Source organism: Girardinichthys multiradiatus, chromosome 14 (assembly GCF_021462225.1).
Source record: "Girardinichthys multiradiatus isolate DD_20200921_A chromosome 14, DD_fGirMul_XY1, whole genome shotgun sequence".
NCBI lineage: Eukaryota > Metazoa > Chordata > Actinopteri > Cyprinodontiformes > Goodeidae > Girardinichthys > Girardinichthys multiradiatus.
The window spans coordinates 19,862,916-19,884,649 of NC_061807.1; the positions used below are offsets into that span (position 1 = coordinate 19,862,916).

At 39.0% G+C, this 21,734-nt stretch overlaps 1 protein-coding gene across 1 annotated transcript in view; it reads left to right on the forward strand.

The window, feature by feature from the left end:
- The window catches only part of ppp1r14bb (protein phosphatase 1, regulatory (inhibitor) subunit 14Bb), a 35,353-nt gene extending 13,877 nt beyond the window's left edge, over nucleotides 1-21,476 (forward strand). The window contains exons 2-4 of the mRNA XM_047385963.1: nucleotides 16,397-16,480; nucleotides 16,561-16,593; nucleotides 16,684-21,476. Coding sequence (XP_047241919.1) covers nucleotides 16,397-16,480; nucleotides 16,561-16,593; nucleotides 16,684-16,752 — 186 coding nt within the window. The 3' untranslated portion in view covers nucleotides 16,753-21,476. The remainder of the gene's footprint in view (nucleotides 1-16,396; nucleotides 16,481-16,560; nucleotides 16,594-16,683) is intronic.
- Nucleotides 21,477-21,734: the final 258 nt, after the last annotated feature.

The window sequence follows — 21,734 nt, forward strand, 5'->3', positions numbered from 1 at the left end:
TAAGGATTACATCTCATCAAAAATAATTTAAAGGATTAAAATAAAGTAAGGGTGTAGCAATGGATTACCAATTGACGGGAATAAGATTAAACAGAAGCAAGAACGACTCCCTCATTGACTTCCCTCCTGGCAAACACTCTCAAAATAAATGGAAGCAGTGTTTTTAAAGAATGGCGAGGCTAAATGAACAAGTTAAGCTCCTTGTTGTGTTTGTTCTTGCCAAGAGTGACATAATGATAATCTGCAGTAATCCTTGTTTGTATGCAGTTGTACTCTAATCTGGAAGTAATCTCTTCTTTCCACCTAGTTCTTGTGGTCTGGTAAGAGGTGTGTCCACATATCCTTATACCTTCATCCTCTGTCTTTTCTCCTTGTTCTTTGACAGTTTCTTCAGTAAAGAAATTTGTTAGGAATTGTTTGTGTTTCCTGTCCACTCCTCTGTCCACTCCAATGAAGAGGAAATTGAAGGTGTCTGGTTCACCATTGCCATCAGAGAGATTTTGTAACAATAGCCGACTGAAAAGAGAGAGAGATGGATGATCTGAGTGGTGTGGTGGTTATCTAACCTACATTGCATTTGAAAGGTGAAAGTTTGTATCCATTGGAATGTGTCTTCAAGCATAAATCCAGCTCTTCTGTGAAGCCTTCAGAGGTCTGTTAGAGAACATCATCCACAGAAGACCATCATGCTGGGGGATGATGAAAATCATCCCCACTATTGTTTGTCATCAGGACAATAACCCCTATACATACAGCCAGAGCTACAGTAGAATGGTTTAGATTAAATCAAATTCATGCGCTAGAATGGCCCAGTCAAAGCCCACACCTAAATCCCATTGAGAATCTGTGGCGCAAGTTGGAAACGAATGATTTTCAATGAAAAAATGACAATGTTTCAGTCTCTGAATGTGCAAAGCTGGTAGAGACATACCCCCAAAACTGTAAAAGATTTTACTTCCATTTTCCCTCCTCTTCATAATTGGGCAAAACTTTGTGTTGGTCTGTCCCTTGAAACAAAAAAAAACATACATTATAGTTTGTGGTTGTAACATAACAAAATGCCCCACAATACTTTTCCAAGGCAATGTATTGGAAAGAAAAGCTTTAAATAGGAAGTGTCTGTATTTTTTAGCAAAGGAAGCTGATTTATAAGCTGATGTCTTTAGCCAGTTTGTTCCTCACAAGACGTTTTGTCCATTCACCGTAAAGAAACCTAACTTAAACAATACAAGTTCTGTCAACTTTGGAAACTTTTAACCTTGTTTCTTAAACTTAATCTTTTTTCCAGTGCTTTGGTTTAATTGAGCACCACTTTACAAATCACACATTTAGCTGTTAAGCCTTGTTCCGACTTTGTCTCTCTGCTATTTCAACTCTGATCAGACGCCACTGTTCATGAGTCTGGATGTTAAATGGCACGGGCAAGTCACATTAAATGGGAGTCCTGAAGCCATGCTGAAGGATAGTCAATACTACGGCTGGCTGAGCGTTGTTGAAGACATCAACAAGAGGATGGGACACATATTGGCTGGTGGCACTACAGGGGGATTTCTGTGCAGCTAAAGCTGAAACGTACTTGTACCTATCAGCTGATGGGTTTGTTGCTATCACAGGAAGTCCTGCAGAGACACACATATCAGTTCCTATATTCTACATGTAGCAATGCAAATACACTCTTATAAAGATCTGTTTGCAGGAGTAAATCTGCTTTGCCCGCAGTTTGAATATAACCTTTATATTGTCCTGTTATCATGGTTAAGTCTGTTGTGTTCTTCTGTTTAAGGACAGTTTTATCAAAGCTGCATGGCCCTCAGTCATATTGTCTTGTTTGCCTTTGTGTCGGTGTTGGCAGACATCATTCAGATACTGAGGAATATTTAAAGTGCAATCAACTAAGATCTCGTAATTCAGCTTAATCTTTGTAAATTAAAAAAAAAACAAACAAAAAAAACGTGAGACGCACCGAGAAATCTGCCAGTGAGCGAACTGGCAGATTTTCAGCTCGACCGACCCTTTTTAATCGGTTATTAAACCCAAGCTATGCCCCACCTACCAGATCACACTAATGGCAACACTCTTCACTGCGGACGCGGTTACTGAGTGTGGTGTTTATAAAGAAGTTGGAGGAAGCACAAATGTGTATTGCTTGGATGTAATTTGTGGTAGGATATTTATTATATTTTAAGGGCCAGGAATGCAAATATTTAAGTCAATAAATAAATGTAAATATCTAATAATATTTATGGCCAATTGGATAGACTTTCAGTGCCCTTCATGCCCATGCGTGATGTTTCTTTTTAGTGGCTGACGATCTAAAGCTCACAAAGCGTGGTGGAACATTGTGATAAAGGAAAAGATTGAAAAGAGTGAGAAAATTGTGGATTGCTCATAATCTTTTTTAGTACAGTTGAAGGGAAAGATCTTGAACTCACTAACTTGAGAAGAACATCAATCACATCGTAATCGAAGCGTGACTTTTATTGCCTTATATGCCTAAACTGTGTAAAGATCTTAGTGACCAACACCATGAAGATCCGGTAGAGTTGTGGGGACATTGTGATGATCGAAAAGAGAGTAATGAGAAAAATGGGAGTTAATCACAATTATTGATGTCATTGCGATTCTCTGTTTTTGTAAAATGGTGCTGTGCTAGTAAGGATCTGTTTTCCCTAAGTAATACACAAGTAGAATGATGTTTACAGTCTAACCGCTAATGTGAGATGCTAAAGACTTTTGATTTTAAATGAAAAAACAAACTCGAGGTAGGAAGCTAGAGAAAGATATTTTGAATGCTGTTAACAATAGCTCCTAAAAACAGTAGCTTAATGGTTTATAAAAAACAATCCCAGTGTATCTCCAATTGTAGGAATTGTCTGCCCATCTCAAATTTCTCCGTTTGTTTGATGCTTGGATATAAACCACAGTGCTGTCATGCACTTGTTGAAAGCTACGACATAGCAGCAGAGCTCCAGCCCTGGCACCCTGCACGGTTGCCAAAGCAGAACCAGTTTACCTAAGGCTGGTTGTTCCCTCCAGAGGGACCAGCAGAGCATCTTAGCAGAGAAGCTGCTGCACAGACATCTCCAGTGAACACATAGACACCAGCGGCCTGCCCAGCAAACCCAAACAAGGTGATGTGTGGACCACTCAGCTGTGCAGAAATCAGACATGGCTACGGCACTGCTTGTGGGCAGGTTAGGGTTGGGTTACAGTCTACGTTTTAAATCTTTTGTCTACAAGTAGGCATTTATGTGCAATGTGTGTGTTTGGGAAAGATTGCATGTCCTTGTCGAATATATGATGCTAAAAGCATGTTTCTGAGAGGACGTTTTGACAAAAAATGGCAGCTTATTTGAATGCCTGGGAAAGTAATTGACTAAAAATGTTTTTGTTTTACACGGCTGTAGTCATCTCATGGAGGATGTGTTGCTTGTTGTGGTTACCATTTAGGTCAGTTTATCTCTTACCAACGAGTTTTTTGCATTGTTTTTCCTGAGTGAGATATCTTTCTATAACAGTTTTTCAGTAAATCTGCATTTTTATTCCTTTAATGTTTGTCAGCTTATGATTGCACATGTACAGCATGTCTTCAGTGCATGTCCCCTGATTATGTCAGTGTTTGCCAATTTCATGTGATGCTTTGCTTAGATTGCTTGCAGCATTTTTGGCTGAAATTACTAGCTCAGCACCAGGCCACATTCACATATCACTTATAAACAACTCAGACCACTGGCGCAGAAATGAAGATTCAGGCTGTTCCCTTATTGAACTTCGAGGCTGCTTTTATCCTGAAAACTGGACAGTCTTAAGAGGAAACAGACAGCTGAAATACATTTCTTACAAAAGTATTGTAATTCCGGCAAAAACACAAATGACCAGACAAAGAATAGGTGCAAAATAGAGAAAGAATGTAGACAACATGTGGAAAAAAGCAAAGGCAGAATACTCCAAAACCAAACCGGGGAAGATGATGACCCAGTTTCAGCTGGGAAAAGTCTTGAGAGACAAAAAAACAAAGTGAGAAAATCCCGCTCCACTTCAATAAGAACCAATCCACCAGTGACCTGAATGTGTTTTATTATAAATTTGACAGCATAAAGGACAGTGTGTTCAGTCTCTCACCTCCGATCTACATCCTTTGCTCCAGCTCCATCTCTCCAAGTCCTGCAGGGCTACAGCTAAAATGGTAGCTGTTATTTAGACACAGGAAAAAAGAAAACCCATCAATTCAAGGCCTCATTTTATATCCAGCATGGTTGTTATCTTTCAGAACTAGTTTTCACAAACATTTCCAACGTATTTCTAAAAGTCTGCTCTGTGCCTTCATTATTTTCTATCATTCCAGGTCAAGAACAATGTCCAATTCAGAAGATATTTATTGAAGATCACTTCATCTAATCTCTTGTAGTTTTCTCTGTATCTTGAATGCTTGTCCTACTAACTATTTTAAGACCCTTTTCTAGATCGACTCCAGTTCGCATAAGGAGGAAAGTGGTATATCAATGGTGTTGTGAACTTGGCCCCGCTTTGTATGCTACATTGTATAAGTTGACTAAGAACTCATTAAAATTTCTTGGGGACTTCACTACTTTAAATGTTGTTGCAACAGATGTCCTGCATGATAAACTTTCTAAATGTTTTATGCCAGATTCCTTCTGCCAAAGGGCCATCAACTTGTTTGAAGTTTATAATACTTACAAATCTCTGGCTAAATCTCTTGAAACCTGTCATGCTAGAGGGGAACCAGAGATTCTATCAGAAGGGGTCCAGAATCACAATGAAAGCACATGTTTGATATTGAAACTGAATCAGAAAGGGAGAACCACAGGGTTGTGTTCTCACATCCCTTTACTGTACAATTTTTTTATAATGAAATCTACTTTGTAGCCCCTAAAGCTTGGCAGTGACATCACCATGTTCAGTCTCATATTAGAACAGTAAAAGGTTCTGGTGCTGTTCCAGCCACTTGTTGCCAAACTTTCAAGTAGAGATGGCACAGGTCTTTAAACACAAGGCTGTCATTCTGTATCTAAACAGCCCTCTTCCCAGTGACAATTTTACACTCATTCCTACCTTGAAATCCAAAGGCATTCCAAGGGCAGAAGGGTATATAGTACCTGGAAAACTTCCAAAAGGAGAAGTTCAGTAGGCATCCAGATCAGATCCCCAAACCTCCATAGCTTAGTCCTTTTTGCTGTGGAACAGAAATTAGGGAAGCACAGTACTTCAGCATTAACATCGGTATCAGCTGATGTTAGTAAACGTTTAACACATCAGTATCAGTCAGATAAATAAAACTGGGCCGATTTTAATGGCCTCTTCTTGACATTTGTGTATGGTTTTTAGGAGGAGGAGGGCAAGGGATTGGCCATGTGGCATTTCTTTGGTCATCTGACAGTGAAGGTGATGCAGTTCAGGATTGTGGGGTGTTTACGGAGATACGCAAACATTTCACACACAAGGACATTGTGTCCTGTGTAAGATTTCTATTTGTGTTGATCCTCTGCTATTGCCCTAACTTGTATGTGTAACATACTGTTCAAAGTATAGTGACTTTGATTTGGAGCCATGTCCAGTCTCCTATCATGAGTTGATCTGCTTACATTCACTTCACATCTTCACACAATGAATTTGTTGGACATTTTATCAGGTGTGTGGCAGCAGGACAAGCTGTAAGGACCAAACAGATGAAGAAAGAGGATGTGTTAGATTAGGACAATTATTGGCCTGTTTATGTCCTAACATATATCATTAAAAGCTTAAATTGTTGACTTTGTGTTGAGTTAATGGACAACAAACGTGACACTTTATTTAAAGGTAAGAAAGAACAAAGGAATTAGGTCTAACTAAATGAAGGAAATGCTGTTTTTCAGCTTCTGTTTGTGCTGTAAGCTGGTTATAGCCTGCTGCTCGCCCTGCTGTTCTGTCTGTCTGTTTTTCATATGATTCGAAACAGGACATCATAGTCTTCCTGTGAGGAAGTACATTCAACTGATTAGATGTGCAGGAAAGATGAAGATTAGTAGCATGCACAAACCAAAGGTGCACCACAAACACAAGATGTTAGACTGGATTAAGTATATTGCATTGGCCATTGATCACTGTGGTTTATGGCTGAAGTCTCCATGTGATGCCAGCCACCACTTAGATTAATTACCTATAGACATAAGCATAAAGGTATGACTAATGTCACTCAGTCAGGTCTACCCTCTTGAGGTGTCTAGCATATGCACCCAAACGCAGCAATATCATTTCACTCCCCTCCCTTATCTTCCAGGACATAGCTGCTCATGCTTGAACCCTTTCAGCTTTAAAGAGCACACAATTTAAGCTTTAATTTCTGCTTGTACAGAGGGGGTCCTAAAAGGGAAGCACACTGCTGTAAGCCCTGCAGATTGCTGCTGAAGTGTATATGTGACAGAAAGAGATGTGAGAGATGGAAAGCAGCAGGTGACGACTGACACAATGCATCCCTAATCCCTGAACCCCTGTTGACCTCCCTGTGACTCCCTCTATCTATCTCTGCCTCTCAAGAGCGCTTTCATGCCTGTAGCTAGGTGGCCCGATTGCAATGAGCTACAGTTACAAGAGAGAATCTGGACAGCGGGGTCATGCCAGCTAAAGCAGGAGGCTAAACACAAACCAAAACAGGACAGAAATAAGGCTAGAAGCTGGATAAATCTCAGTGTTTTTTACCCCTTTTCCTTCTGACCTCTTCATATTTGTGTTGATTAATCAGACGATTGTAGAACACCTCACCACAGTCACAAGGGTGTTATGAATTACCAGCTTGAGATACAGTACTGCGCAGTATTATTTGCTTCAAATTATCCTAATTTTCTCATAATATTTTAAAATGGTTCAATCAAGGTTTTTTTCAGGCTTTCTAAAGATCTATCAAAGTTTTATTTTTTGGACTTTGGCTGCTTCAGGAAGGGTTTATCTTTGTTGTCCTTTCTTTGGTTGAGTCTTTGAAAATCACAAAATAGTCCTCTTCAATTATTAGCACCCCTTGTAAAGATGCTTACAAAAGAATTTAGGTAACTAAATTTGTAATGCCAAGATAGACCTCCCCTACCTTCCTTCTCACTATAAATGATGTCAAGATAAACATTTGTTCCAGTTGTTTTAACATTTTAAATTATTGGTCTGACAGTCGAAGGTTTTGCAAGTTGCTCATTTTTTGTAGCCAGCTTAAGGAGATTAATACAGGTCATCTTTACTTGAAAAACATGTTTTCTTGTCTTAGCAATTTCGAAGAGTGGCTAAAAGAAGTGTGCCCCTGTGTGATGTCATATCTATATCCCAGAGAAACCAAGTCATTTGATTACTAGAGAAATGTCTGCGGTTCATTCAGACTGCAAGAGAGCGAGAGAGAGCAAACCTTCAGTAAATAACAAGAATGCCAAATGGAAAAAGCAATGTTTGTTCTTATTTTATTTTTTTTAGCTTTTAACCTGTGTTTTGAAACATGCTGGATTGGGAAAGGACAGCAGTCTGTTGGAAAGGTCATTCTCAAGGGAATACACACAAAGACTGCTGTTCGCGCAATGCTACCTGAGCTAATTAGTATTAATCACTAAGACTGTTTAAAATGTCGACTTTGTTATCATTTTGTTCCAGTTTTAAACATGGGGTCAATGATATTTCTAAGAGTCAAATCAGAAATGGACAAAATAATAATCAGCAGGTCAAATTTTTGTAAAACTAGGAGAAACTTCAGACTTTTGTGCCTCTGGTGGCCTTTACTGAGCAACAGTTTGACAGGGACAGCGGTGTTGAGGACTGTGGCCACCTCGCATGGTGCGCCAGCTCTGCCAACTCAGCCACACAGTCCCCTTCACTTCTGAAGATAAAGGTGAGAACTGTGAAGAAAGAATAACCCTTTTACCTAATTTATTTTTTAATCTTTGCTCAACCATTTGTTGTATTGCACATCTTTGTTTGCTCAATCAGTCGATGGTGATGTCTGTACATGCATGCGATGTGGGAGGTTCTGTTGACTGGCCTGTTTTTCATCATTGCACAGATTACCCTTTAGCCTAATATTTTTTCGACTACCACAATTCCGAGTTTTAAAATATTTCATAATCATTATAAGCTGCTTAATATTTCCAGGACTAAAGTGAGATAACTATAAAAGGGACACATTTTGCACACTTTGGCTACAGAGTGTTTGTGCGTGTTTATCTGCCTGCGTCCATCAACACATAATGTGTACCTGCCTTATTGTGCCAAGGCAACCAGCCCTGGGCTGTGGTTTTAACAGGCGATGCACACATACCACCTGAATAATCAGCGCTGCTCAGTCTCACCTCAAAATAGATTCATGATTTAGAAGCTAAATCCTGCAGATTATGTATTTAACACCTTCCTCGTCTGAATTTCCTGTTTGTATATTTAAATAATAACAATGAGTGGTTTTTAAAAGTTCAACAAAGTTCAGAAAATGTAAGACTTCCAGGCAATTTCAAACACCCACACAAGGTAATTAAAGTGAAATCTTATTGTTTAAGAGCACTCGGTCCTTTTCCTACTTCTCCCCTTTCTGCTCTCGTCCGTCCTGCCTTATCCAGCCATTACTTCCCTTTGCTTCCAGCTTTTCTTTTCTTTTTCTTTTCTACTCGCTCATGTTTGTTCCTTGTTCCCTCATACTCAGCCAAAGGACGGTGTGTGTGTGTTTTGTTGCTCAATGGGCATTTAGCCATCCTGTAGTTGCTTGGTTATTTTTATCCTAGTTTGTTACTGAGGCAGCAGAAAAGCAAAAGTGACTATTCAACATCCTTCATGAAGCTCTTCTATAACCTCAATCTGTTTTTTTATTACATGTTCAACACAACACATTGGTTTATTTCTGTCGGCACACACAGATCCTATCAAATTAATCAGAAACAGGAAGTGTAGTCCTTGTAGGTTGCCATATCTGACCTACTTAAAGGTCTGGTCTTCTTAAGAAGCTTGTCAGATAGATAAGGAGTCCTGGGGATGCACAGGTTGCTCAGTTATCAGCGGGGCTGGTTGCCAGAAAGCTGATTTTGGCTAACTTAGACCAGCAAACATATTTCCTTTGTATATTGTACTGGCAGAAAAAGATATAAGTTGCTACTAAAATGACTCATTAGTCTGATTTCAAGTTAACTGCTGAATAAAATGGATGCTTTCTGACGTTGCTTGAACAGGCAAAATGACGCCTTCCTTATGAGGTCTATGCACAAATATTAGGACTTAATAGTTAGGATTATCAGGATCTGCATTCATGCATTTATTAAGAAATGAGCTCACTGGCTTAGTAGGTTAAGCACACTGAAGGAATGTGGAAATTTAATCCAGAAGTGCAAATTTAAATGAGTTCATGGGACCTGTGTTACTTGCAGTGTCTGTAACAGACATGAGACGGTTCCTGGTTTCAAAACTGAGGTCTTACAAAGTTACGCTTTCTAAACCGCTAAAATGTTCTGTCCTTTTAATGCGATGCAAGAGAAAGTACCTGAGTGCTGAGTTTTCTTCGGCTGCGTGGAGCTTCGAGTAAGGTGCCCGTCCTCTACCTGTTGCTGTGCACTGCAGATCAGCCGGCTGAAAGGTGGCTCCTACATATCTCTCTCGCTTGTAAGAAAGATGAATTTGGGGATGTTGGTTTCCCCCCCCCCCCCGTTGTTTGGAAAAACACAAACAATCATTATCTTGAGGGTAAAGGAATGCAACAGGTCACACCTGTTAAAGTTTATAGTGTGGCGACATTTCCGTTAAGGTGAGTTGCTGCCTGCAAGAAAACTAGATTGCTTTACTAATTAACCAGCTAGTTATACTAAAGCTCCTGAAACTACTACTAAATTTAGTGGGTGTTTATTCTGTATTTTTGCTTAAGTCTGTGTATCAGAATAGAAAAAACAAAAATGTTCAATCAGTTACATTATGTTTGCAAGAGCTGCAATAATTATTGCTTTTCTGTTTTTAAATATAAGCAACATGACGCATTTTCCCCAAATTTAGGGCGTGCAGAGGTCTCAGTGGCCCGATGAGGGCAGCAGTCACCATCAGCCTCCATCCGTTGGTGCTGATGCTCACTAATCTGTAAGGTATCTCGTATGTCAGCAGCATTGATTTCTGAATGCTCAGGAAACTGCCTGTAAAATAGTTTTTGTCTATGAGTACTAGTAAAAAAATATGTCTTTCCTGTTATTTGGTGTAGTTTTGTTTTGAGGTGTGACTAAAATAAGTTAAGTAGCTATAGCAGAGTTTATAAAATGTGCAGTCAAAGCTCTCTAATCTGGTAACGTTTTAGGAAAAAATGTTTTCTTTATCTTCAAATGAGTTAAAATTTTAATTTAACCAGATATTTAAGATTTTTATGTGGTTGCCTATATAGCTCTGAGACAGAACTCAGTAGAATTGGCAGATCAGAGCTTTATGAAAATCAGGAAGAGGAATGGGTCTAAAAAAGCTGTAATCGGTGCAGCTTTAGTTAGAACTGACAGCAAAATTCCTGGTATTAACTCTTAAGTTATTGGAGTTAGGCTGTTAAATTGATGGATTATATGTGCATTGACTTTTTATATGAACTAATCACATTAAGTGTTTAGAAGTTTTAATAATATTTAATTTCAATGAGAGTGATTTTAAATCAAGTCAGCTGATTTGGAAAAGTTGCTGCTTCAGTATCTCCTGCATGTCTTTAAATAGAAGTGTTTCCAGAAATCATAGCATGCAGTTTTTACTGTTATTTTACAAAAACGCTGACCCAATTACATCAGCTTATGTTTCTTATTAAGGTGAAATAGTCTGGCATTCAGTCTTGATGTCACTATACACAGAAGATACTCTGATCTACGCACACACACACATCGAGCATTCAAACCACACTTCCATACTGTCACCTATGATCCTGCTCTGTGGGACAGGAAGCCTCCAGATGAGCGGCGTGGCCGTCTGGTGCACCGTCTCTCTGTGCCGTGCCTCTGTGTGGGACATATTTGCAAACTTGTCAGGAAGAGTGTAATTCAGTTTAAAGGCCACAGTGATACAGCTGTGCAGTACGCCCATTTGCTGTGTGTTCCTCAGGTGATGCTGCTGATTTACTTCCAGTAGAGGCTTTTAGCTACATGCTTGTTTTCTCTAAGGAAATAGAACGACTGTAGTCACCAGTATGTCATAAATATTATTTGTTTTAGACTAAACTACCTCATCCAGAGGACCTCAGGATCCAGGCCTAAAAAAGTTCTAAATGGACCTAGACCTGTTGTAAGATTTTACCAGAAGATGTCTTCAAGCTGTGTGTGTTTTCTAACATTTACAGTAATCCATTTTAAGCTGCAGATCTTTCCTAGCCTTGTACGACGTTCCAGAGGAGAAATAGAAACACGCAAGTCTGAGGAAAAGTACCGCAGATTAGTAAAGACTATCTGCACGGCTGAGTCTAAGTGATTCCTGGAGGTATAAATCCTGTTTGACGCTCATGTTCGGAGGCCGCGGCAGATATGAAACAGAGTTGCAGCCAAACTAAATAGAGATGATTTGAGGAATCTAAATCTAAGCTGAGATCGCAGAAAAGGAACGATCCAAGAAGCCAAGTTAACAGATCCAGCAGAGAACTGTCCGTCCAGCAAAAGCGGTAAATGTGAAATCAATAGAAAACCTCCTACTAACTCAGGCATCCTAACAGAAGACATGACTTTTATTTATCCACTGATTAATTATGCATTTCTAACAATTTTCAAAAGCTTGTTTTGCTTTTAATGATAATAGGGTTTCTTAGTTTTTATTGTGATAATCATGATTGTTTATTACAGTTACGCTCACTGAGTCTGGAAATGCACATATTTTATTACATTTAAGGAACAAATATAGGAGGATCTGTGAAAACTTTTCTTTATAGAAGGTTTTCCTATTTGTTCCTTAAATGCAGTAAATTCTGTGTAAGAGTTATTAATCTAAATGAATAACTGGTTATAAATGACTTTCCCCCAAATTGAAACTCCATTTACATTGTTAGATTATCTTTTGAGAGACGCTTCTCTCATTTCCTTACAGAAACAAACTTTTTCTCTTTGAATTAAATTATTTTTATATCTATATCTACCAGGGATATGCATAATTTTAGGATTAACTATATACATCAGGACATAGAAAATATTATAGCAGAGGTTTTGGTTTTAAAAAGAAAGTACATGCACTGAAGTAAAACTGTCCAGAAATAAAACGTAATGACGTAAATGCAGCATTGTTTCGTTGTGGTTCCCACCACAGAGCGTACAGTCGACATTAATGTCGCTGTTTGAGTCCCTAAATGTGTTTGGTAAGAAAGAATCTATGCAACATTTAAAAATACATTTCTTTTTGCTTATTTGTCAAGAACGTCTGTGGTAGCAGCCACAACAAATAGGTTCAACAAAGCCGGATATGTCAGAGAAACACAAGCTCCTCCTGTGTCCTATTCTGCTTTTTGGGGAATTTATTTCCAACCTCCACGGCTGTTAATTAGTGAAGGAACCTGGCGAATTGCCTCAACATACTTGTCACATGTTTAAAGCATGAAATGAAGCAGGTAGTTACTGAAGGATTGGTTAGTAGAAATAAAAATGGCTTCAAATTGCACCATTTAATTTAGTTTTGCTTCTTTCACATATATTTCTGTATCAAATGATGTTGCTGCAACTGGCAGGATAAAAGGAAAATATATTTTACAGGATTTTCTGCAGGTAGTTCAGGATAAAGCTGATCTTTTCATCTTTGTTTTTGGATGTCTTTGAATTGTTCCACATCTCTCTGCTTTGCTTCCAACCCTGAAGATCCTGCCAGTCTTTTGTAGCCAGCGTTTATACCAGGCCACATCTGCAGCCAACAGAACGCTCTCTCCCTCCAGACCCGCAGTCAGTCAGTCACTCTGGAGGATTGTTTTGGAAATCCTCCCTCGTGATTCCCGGCTTTCTTTGTGTCTCCTCTCTGAAGCCTGTCTTCCGGCCTTTTTTTCCCCAGCATGTCCCTCTCTCTCTCTCGCCTCCTTGCCCTGCCCGTCCTCGCTCTTTCAGAGAGCTCCTCTCAGCTGCAGTCTCTTCTCCACGTGCTCCTTAACCTCTTACCTCCCTTCCTGTCGGTGTTCCCTTCCCCCTTCGCCCCGCAGATTATCGCTGCCTGTTACATCCCTGTCTAGTAGGCTGCGTTACACGTCGTATCTAATCTTTTAACTAGCCAGAAGATGACTTTAAACGTGATTCTGGATGATTGATACAAATAAGAGGCTGATTCTTATAACATGTCTATTTAATTGTTGGGTATTCTTTTTCTGCTCACTCTGTGGTTCCTCTGGAGACCACATGTTGGGCAGATCCTTCTTTGTGTCAGACGTCAGCTATAGTAGCTAAGTGTTGGGGCATTAGTGAAGTGTATTTTTCTCTCTCTGATCATGTTTGTGTGCTTTAATGCTTACATTGAGTCTGTTTGAAGCACTTTGCTGACAGTAGGTCTGTCTGTCACTTTCAGTCTCTATCTCACACACCCAGACCGTCTTGTGCAGGATTAAACACACACACTCTCCAGCTCAGACTTATTTAGCTCATTTTATAATTCCTTAATCCTCACGTTGAAGAAGAGGTGTGTGAGTTTTCACTGGGGAAAAAAAATAATCCAGACTTCCCGGTTAATCTGACGCTTGAATGTGCACACTCGACATCCTGTACCTCCCTGTCGGCTGGTTCTGGATTTCGTGTTTGTGTGATGAGATAGTCGTGGTGATGAGGATTGGTCTGGGGGTTTAGTTGGGCAGGTGCAGAGACAGCTGGTGTGGGCAACTCCAACTGAGGGGGAGGACCGGAGCGATGGCGAGATTCCTGGAGAACAACATGAGTGTAGGGGAGCAATTGAGCTGGAAAAGACGAGGAAATTAGGGCTTGTATGAATGTGTGTGCATGTGGGTTTTTTGTGTTGTACCAGAAAGCACACTGAGCCAGTGTGTCTGATTTTAAAAAGATGGACAAACAGGAAGACTAATTATGATGATTAAAGCACACAAAGGTGTGCTCACTGCTGCCACCATTTTCTGCTTTCTTTAGATTTTCTCTTCGTGTAAGGCGATTTATCTAAATCTACTTGAATTCAGGCCCTATTTAATAATGTCTGATGCTGTGATGAACTGCTTCAGATCTTTTTTTGGCAGATCAGGACAAATTTTTTGTCATTTGATAATTGTAAATCTGAGGAAACAAAGATCACTTGTGGAGTTCCTCAAAGCTACATTCTCGGGCCACCCTTATTTGATATCAACGTGATCTGTATAGCTCAGATTATGATGTAGTACAATACAGAGCTGCACAATAAGTGAAATCTTGATTGCAATACCAGTATACTGTATTGGAATTGCAAGGGGACTGCTTTAAAGCAATATTTGGTTGGAAATTATATTCCTAGCAACATCATTTCAAGCTCTGCATATCTAAAACATATCGGGACAGCTTAGTGGACTTTAACTTCCCTCAATGCCCACACTGGGTGTATTATTTTAGTGACTGAGATGCTAAAGCTAATGGAGAGTGGCGGAGACCTTTTGTAATGGTAAAGAAAGAAAAAAAGTTTCCTGAGAATTAGGGTTTGGGTTTGTATCTGTATCGTTTATTGCAATTTTCATCAATAGTATTGCAAATAAATATTTTTCTGAAATCGTCCCTACTACAACATCTCTAACATTATCTTTGCTGATGACATACAACTTTGTATATTTGTGTCACCACTTGATCATAATCCCCTACAGTCATTGAGGCAAGTGTGTCTATAAGTATGTATGAGCGGATGGGTCATGCATTTCTCCAGGTTATTGCAGAATGTCCCAAAAATGCATGGTTAGAAATCAGCACTCAAGTCATAGACCTTTTCACTGCGGATGCAACAATGGACAGGTTTCTTTGAGGTGTTTCAGGATGGATTCTGGCTGGTGCTGGTACTTTTCTAAGTATTGCAACACACCCAAACTCATCTTTACTTTAATTCAACAATTAAATGCAACAAGAGCTGCACGATATATCAAATCATCAGTCGTACCATGATAGCATTGGATGCAATATTTAGTATGCCAAATCTAATTGTTTTTCCCTCCATTCTCACTCTGTATGCCAGTAATATTTTTCCAGATCCAGAGATCTCAGGGATGGAGAACAAAGTGAATCAAACATCATGTTTGTTGATGTCTTTACAGAATTAAACAAAGACCTTTTTAGGTTTTGAAGCAATTGTTGGATAAAGTAAAAAATATATATATATTCCAGTATTTAATCTGCTGATGACTATCCAGAACTGATCTGGGGAAAATAAGCTGACTGATTTCTCCATCTCTACTTTTTAATGATTGATCTAAAGGTGATTAATTATCACTAAAGGCTGCAGTGAACATCTGGTAGCTTATCTTTCCCTAATGCACTTTCATTTGGAGGCGATAATGAAAAGAGGTCTTTTTAAATTGTGAGTCATGTTCATCTCCTGTACAGCTGTTTACAGTGAGTGTTTATCATAGGCTGGTAGGCTTGCTTGCAGTGAGTTTTTTGTGTTTTTATTTCTATAAACAAAGATTTAAAACAGATCTCTTAAAGTAACACTAGGTATTGAAAACGATGTAAAAGAAAACTTTCTTTATAAATGCAGAAATACAGGTTATGTTGTTTAATAAAAGGTGCAAAACTGAGTTTAATTTTGCATACTTCTCTGGTTAATCTGGTTAAACATTTTTTGTGTTGCTAATAGGTGAACCCATTTCATAATCTTTTTTAAATAATTCATCTGTACTTCTACAAAGTGCTTTATTACACTGTGTTTCTAGTATATATATGTGTATTAATATAGTCACAGCTTTTTGTAGTGGGGTTCAGTAGTTTTTGGTACTGATGTTGCAGAGGACTCTGTTTTATTTTTGTTGATTAATAGCAACCATGTAAAATGTTCCTCCGCCTGTCTGTGACGGGCTGTGGCCGTCTGATTGAGCTGCATATCTGGGAGGTAAATTATGCCAAGGCCATATTGACATAATTTAGCTCCATATTTGTCTTAAGGTATGACTTACTGTAATCTTACTTTTGAGCAAAACTGTCATGATTTGTTTTTAATAAGTAGTGTTTTATGATTTGATATTTTCTGAAAAGCCTGCTACAGTCACCTTCTCTCTGCATCGAAAAGGTCCACAAGGACTAATAATATTGATAATATTGTATCTAAGCTATTGGTTTTTCTTCTTCTATACACAGAAAATCTGGCCACGTGTGGATCTCTTTGTGTCTCCTCTTTTTTCCTCCAGGTGTGCAATGGATGTTCACTGCCCTCTAGTGTTTAAAAGTGGACATTAATCAACATTAAGGAATATAAGAGCTTGGGGAAGAGTTTGTTGCTTATTGCTGTGTCTATATTTATTTCATTGCTGCAGGAGGAGGCCATCCCAGAGCTGGAAATCGATGTGGATGAACTGCTGGACATGCCCAGTGACGTTGAGCGAGCAGCCAGGGTCAAGGTGAGGAAAACGTTCAGATTTATACACTTGGAAGAAAAAGGAAAAACTTTTCATTCCTCTGATGTTTCATTATGTTACAGGACTTACTGGTTGACTGTTTTAAACCTACTGAGGTAAAGTAATTTCATTCTGTCGTCTGTTTTCTCTCCATTTACTTTTAAAGTATACACATCGTGAGTCTTGTTCTCATTGTCTCCATGTAGGACTTCATCTCAGAGCTGCTTGACAAGATCAGAGGAATGCAGAAGCTCTCTACGCCTCAGAAGAAATGATGGCATTCCTCCTTTTCCCCCACATATTCCCGTTCTCTCCAGCCCTCGTGTCTTGTCTTCCTTCCAAGCCTCACGTTTTTAATTTAATGTCTTCTTCTATTGAAGGTCATGAAATGTTACAGCTTATCCTTGTTTCTGCCTATAGTTAGACCACCTGGATTTACCCCCAGTTGTGTTGGTCACTTTTCTTCTTTTTCGTTGTACCTTGATGGATTTGGACTTCTTTCATCAGCAGAAATTAATCTTTTGCAAGGCAACTTGTTATCCAGACACTCTCCTTCCCTATTGTTTTCAATAGTCTCTTCCTAATCTTTCTCTCTTTCCTCCCACTTTCCCATCTGTCTGAGGAAGACCTGAGTCCCATAATTACTGTAAAAGTGGAGTGGCTTAAAGTGGGAAGAAGAACATGTAAAATACAAGCCCACCGCCACAGGAAATGGAGTGAAAACTGAGGATGAAGAGGGATGTAGATTTAACAAATACTTCAGCCTCCACCAGCGAGATTATGTGAATTTTTTTAACTGTTTATAATTGTCCTGGCCACCATTTAGGGATTTGTTTTCCTTTCCCAGTTCTGTTTGAGGGCGTAGAGATCATCACTTTACTTTAACTGTTTTTTAATCATGTTGTTGGACTTGTATTTTTTGCCAACTAAACACAGACATTGCTGCAGTGCTGCGTTAAGACTTTTTTGGAGTCTCTTAAAGGGCGTAAATCATCATTTTTGCAACTTCTTCTGTGTTCAGGCTCTTGGCTCACAATAGTTGCATTCATTTCATGTCTAAAATTGTAAAATAGGTTAAAAAAAAAAAGAAAAAGGTGACAGGAAAAAACAGCAAATACAAAGCAGCCTAACGTTGCTGAAGAGCGATGACGTACTTCTGGACCGCCAGACCTGGGCATTAGACCATAACACCATTAATACCCAAGACAAAAGCAAGGGTGCCCAAGTCTAAAGGCTTGACTTTGGGTTCATAAAGTGAGACTTTATCTGGATATTTTTCCAGCCAGGAGGATGAAATCAAGAGAAATGTCTGAGAGCTGTTCCTTGGAGATCTAACAAACCAGCAAACTTTGGATAGGTTTAAAAGCTCTATTAAGAATTATTCCTGTAATTCACCACAGTGGAGAATGGCTATCATTTAAAACACCAACTGCTGTATCACCTGAATTCTTTATAACACAGAGCCATGCAGTGATTGTACAAGTCTTAGCTTCCTCCTCCCAGTCAGTGTTTTGCAAATAAGGGTTTAGGTGGACTACATCAGTGTAGCTGTCAAAAAGTTATTCATATTACACTTACTGTCTCATCATTTAAAATCTATAAGTCCGTCTACAGTTCGCTTTCTTCTAACAAAATGTTATTTGGCCCTTAAAAAAACCCCAGTTTATGTGAAACATGTTGTTGCTGGAAGGGAAGTTGAGAAACTCAGACGACATCTGCAGTCCAACCTTCTCCATCATTTGACCCAGTGCTAAAGAAATAAATGTTACTGCTAATTACTGATAAATGAATCCATTTTCTTACCTGATCAACTTTATGCTTACAAACAACAGTCATCTTGGTCTGGCTGTTGACTCCCCGCTGGAGTCATTCGTCTTAGCCATTGAATAAACTGTCTTGTCTCCACATCCCTTCAGCTTTGGGTTGTTTCATAAACCTTGAGCAAAAAGGTCTGAAAAGGTCTCCTCCTTACCTGTGTTTGCAGGTAAGGGGCAAAAATGATCACTGTGCCCTTTTTCTGTGTTACCAGTAAGTGACCACACATCCATTCGACACATAATCCTCAAATAGGGTTTTTTTTTTTTTTGTCAAGAAAACTATTTGTTCTGTGATCACCATGAGAGATCGTCATCCATATATCGTGCTGCCTTCCTGATTCAGTAGGCGTGACTCAAAATCGTCTTTTTGTTTAAAGAAATGCGCATTTTAGAATTCCGTATCCACTTTTAAAAAACAATGGAAAGACTGACATTTAGTGTCATACTTTTTTGTGGGTATTCTGGGGCTAAAATATGATATATGCCCTTTTGAATAAAATCTGCACTGTCATTTTTCGGGGGAAGAAAATCTGAACCTCTGACCACAAAGCGTCGTGTAAATCTATCTTTAGAACAGCGAAGAGGAAACTTTGATGCCTGGAAATAGTGATTGAACCTTTAGAAAGACTCACTGGTTAGTCCTTTGGCTGTAAGGCCAGTTTTAGACCTTCATTGATTTTTTTTTTTTATTTGAAGCTAGACCAGAAGTGGATTTTTTTCAATTTTATTTTAGGCTGAATGTGAATTTTCGTTCCTCAATCCAGCCTGCACATACACATGTATGTCTGTGTCTCTATTAGTGTGTGTTGCTACATAATGTACAGCAACATCTGTCATAGTATGGAGTGCTTTTGAGCCTGTATATTCTGCTGTTATGTAGGGCAGATTTGTCTGGTTTTATTTTGGTATGGGACTGGTTCCTGTTTTGATTTCTTCTTGTCATTCACACACTGACAGTCATAAAAGGGAACCCTGTAAAAAGCTGCCTTTTTTAAAATCACACCACCCTAACCTGACATCTCTTCCTCTGTTATTTGCTTCACATTTTTCTGAACAAAGCAGTCGTTCCCCCAGGCTCCCTCCTCAGCCTGTCATGTGAGTGGTCTCATCGATAAGATGTCCAGAAATAGGAGGGAGTACATGTTTTTTCTTTTTGTTTGTTTTGAAACTGAAACATCTTTAATCTGTTTAGCCTTTTTTTCTCTTCTCACTCCACGCACCTGCCTCTCAGACCTGACATGCGTCCACAGCTGCAGCCTCATGTCCTCCCTCTCCGAATCGCACCTGCCAATCATCTAAAAGAATAAGCCATCTGTTTCTGATCACCGACCAATCAGATCAGAGACCGACACCCGCCGGCCAACAGCAGCACTAACATGTGTTGCAATTTGTCTGCACCTGGTGTTACAGGCCTTTTACTGTCTGCCTTTCTCTCTCAACTATGGCCCATCTTTAGACTGCTGCTTTCTCATTTCTGTCCTTCCTCCATTCCTTCCATCTTTTCACATTTTTCCTTCCCTTACTCCATTATCTTTTGGGGTTTTTTTAAACAGATGTTGCCTTAGGTATAATTTATGTTACACAAACCAAAAAAAAAAAAAAGACAGGAGTACTTCAGCTTTTTTGTTACCGAGCAGATCTACACTGCCTTCCAAAAGTATAAATACTGCCAGAACATTTTCACATTTTAACACTTCACAGCCACAACCTTAACTGTATTACAAAGTGATTTCATGTAATAGATCAACACAAACTATTGCATGATTATAAACTGCAAGGGAAAGCCTGATTTACTAATGTTTTTGAAAATAAAATTTGCTTTGTAGAACTACTTCTTAGTTACAGTCTTCTGGGGTATGTTCCTACCATGTCTAGAGATTAAAGCTTTTGCCAATTCTTTGCAAAACATCTCAAGCTGAGTCGGATTGGATAGAGAGAATCTGTAAGCATCCATGTTCAAGCCTGTAGAGTTCAGGTTGATGTCCCACTCACGTTTTCCCATCTAAAAAGTTCAATTGTGGTCTCAGCACCTTCTTCCACGTTTGCCTCACCTACACGGGTTGTTTCAAACTGGACTTCTTATGGCTGTCTTCATGCCACTTCTCAATGAAAGACAGATTTGTGGAGTGCACAATAGTTGTCCACCTGAGCTCTGAGTCTCTGCAGCTCCTCCAGGGTTTCCTTTGCTCCATCTCTAATTATTGCTCTCCTTGCACGGTCTGTTAATTTAGGTGGACGGCCATGTCTTGGTAGGTTTCCAGTTGTGCCATACGCTCAGCTGATCGTTTGAACCGAGCTCTGTGAGATGTTCTAAGGGTGGGATTTTTTTGGGGGGTATTGGAGTGATGGGGGCTCAATACAGATGCATCCCACACTTCTCAGATTTTATTTGTAAGTACCATAAACATAATTTTCCTAACAAAGTCCTAATAAAATCCACGGAGGTTTGTGGCTGTTAAATGAGTAAATGTGAAACGTTATATGCGAGTGAATACTTTTGCAAGACGCTCTGCTGTATGTGGAGAATCTCTGATCTATCGCTCCTTGTTTTGAAATGTTTTCTTTTTTCTTATTAGAAGTGAGTGTTTGATACTTAGGCCTTATAAAGCGCTTCTGTTTAGGTTAACAATGTTATTCTCACTGACCCGTGTAAGACTGGTCTGTTTTTATCGTGATCATCACACCTCTTGATGCCAAGCCTTGAAATAACAGTTAAACAAAAAAAAAAATCCATTCAGACGCATTTTTCTGGTGCGATTGCTTTTGCCTTTATCTGTGTGCGTTTTCCAGACTGCTCTCTGCGGTTTCTTTGATCGGTCAGATTGTTTTAGGCAACTTCAATCAGTAGCGGAATTTGAGTGGATTTTTTTGTGTCTAAATTCAGGTTTTGGATTATATACATATATATATTTCTTCTTAGACTGTTATTGATAAGTCTGTTTTTTTACTGTTGGGGAAAATTGCACAAAGAAAAAAAAAGATTTAAAAAAGCTACTGAATAACATTGAGGCTAAAAACAAGAGCTAAACCATGCAGAATGGAGTAATGGTGGTGGTGTTTTGCTTCGTTTTTGTTTTTGACAATGATTAGACAAACACATGTAGCAATATCAACAGCAGGTTTTGTTTTTGCCCGATTTTGTTACACTTTTATGCAACTTTAATAAAAACATTTGAAATTGAGTTTTTTTCTGTTTTTAATTCAATTTCTTATAGTGTCTATTTATAACGAAGAACCTCAAAGAACTTTAATTTCCCACATTATGAGTGTGTGTTTTCATGACCAGAAGTATTAATTAGTGGAATTTAAAGTGCTGTGAAAAAGTATTACCCTACTTATAGATTTCCTCTGTATTTTGCCTTTTTTGTACCACTTAACTGTCCAGGATCATCAAGCAAATTTACCCAATAGGGAAAAAGAACCTGAGTAAATATGAGAAG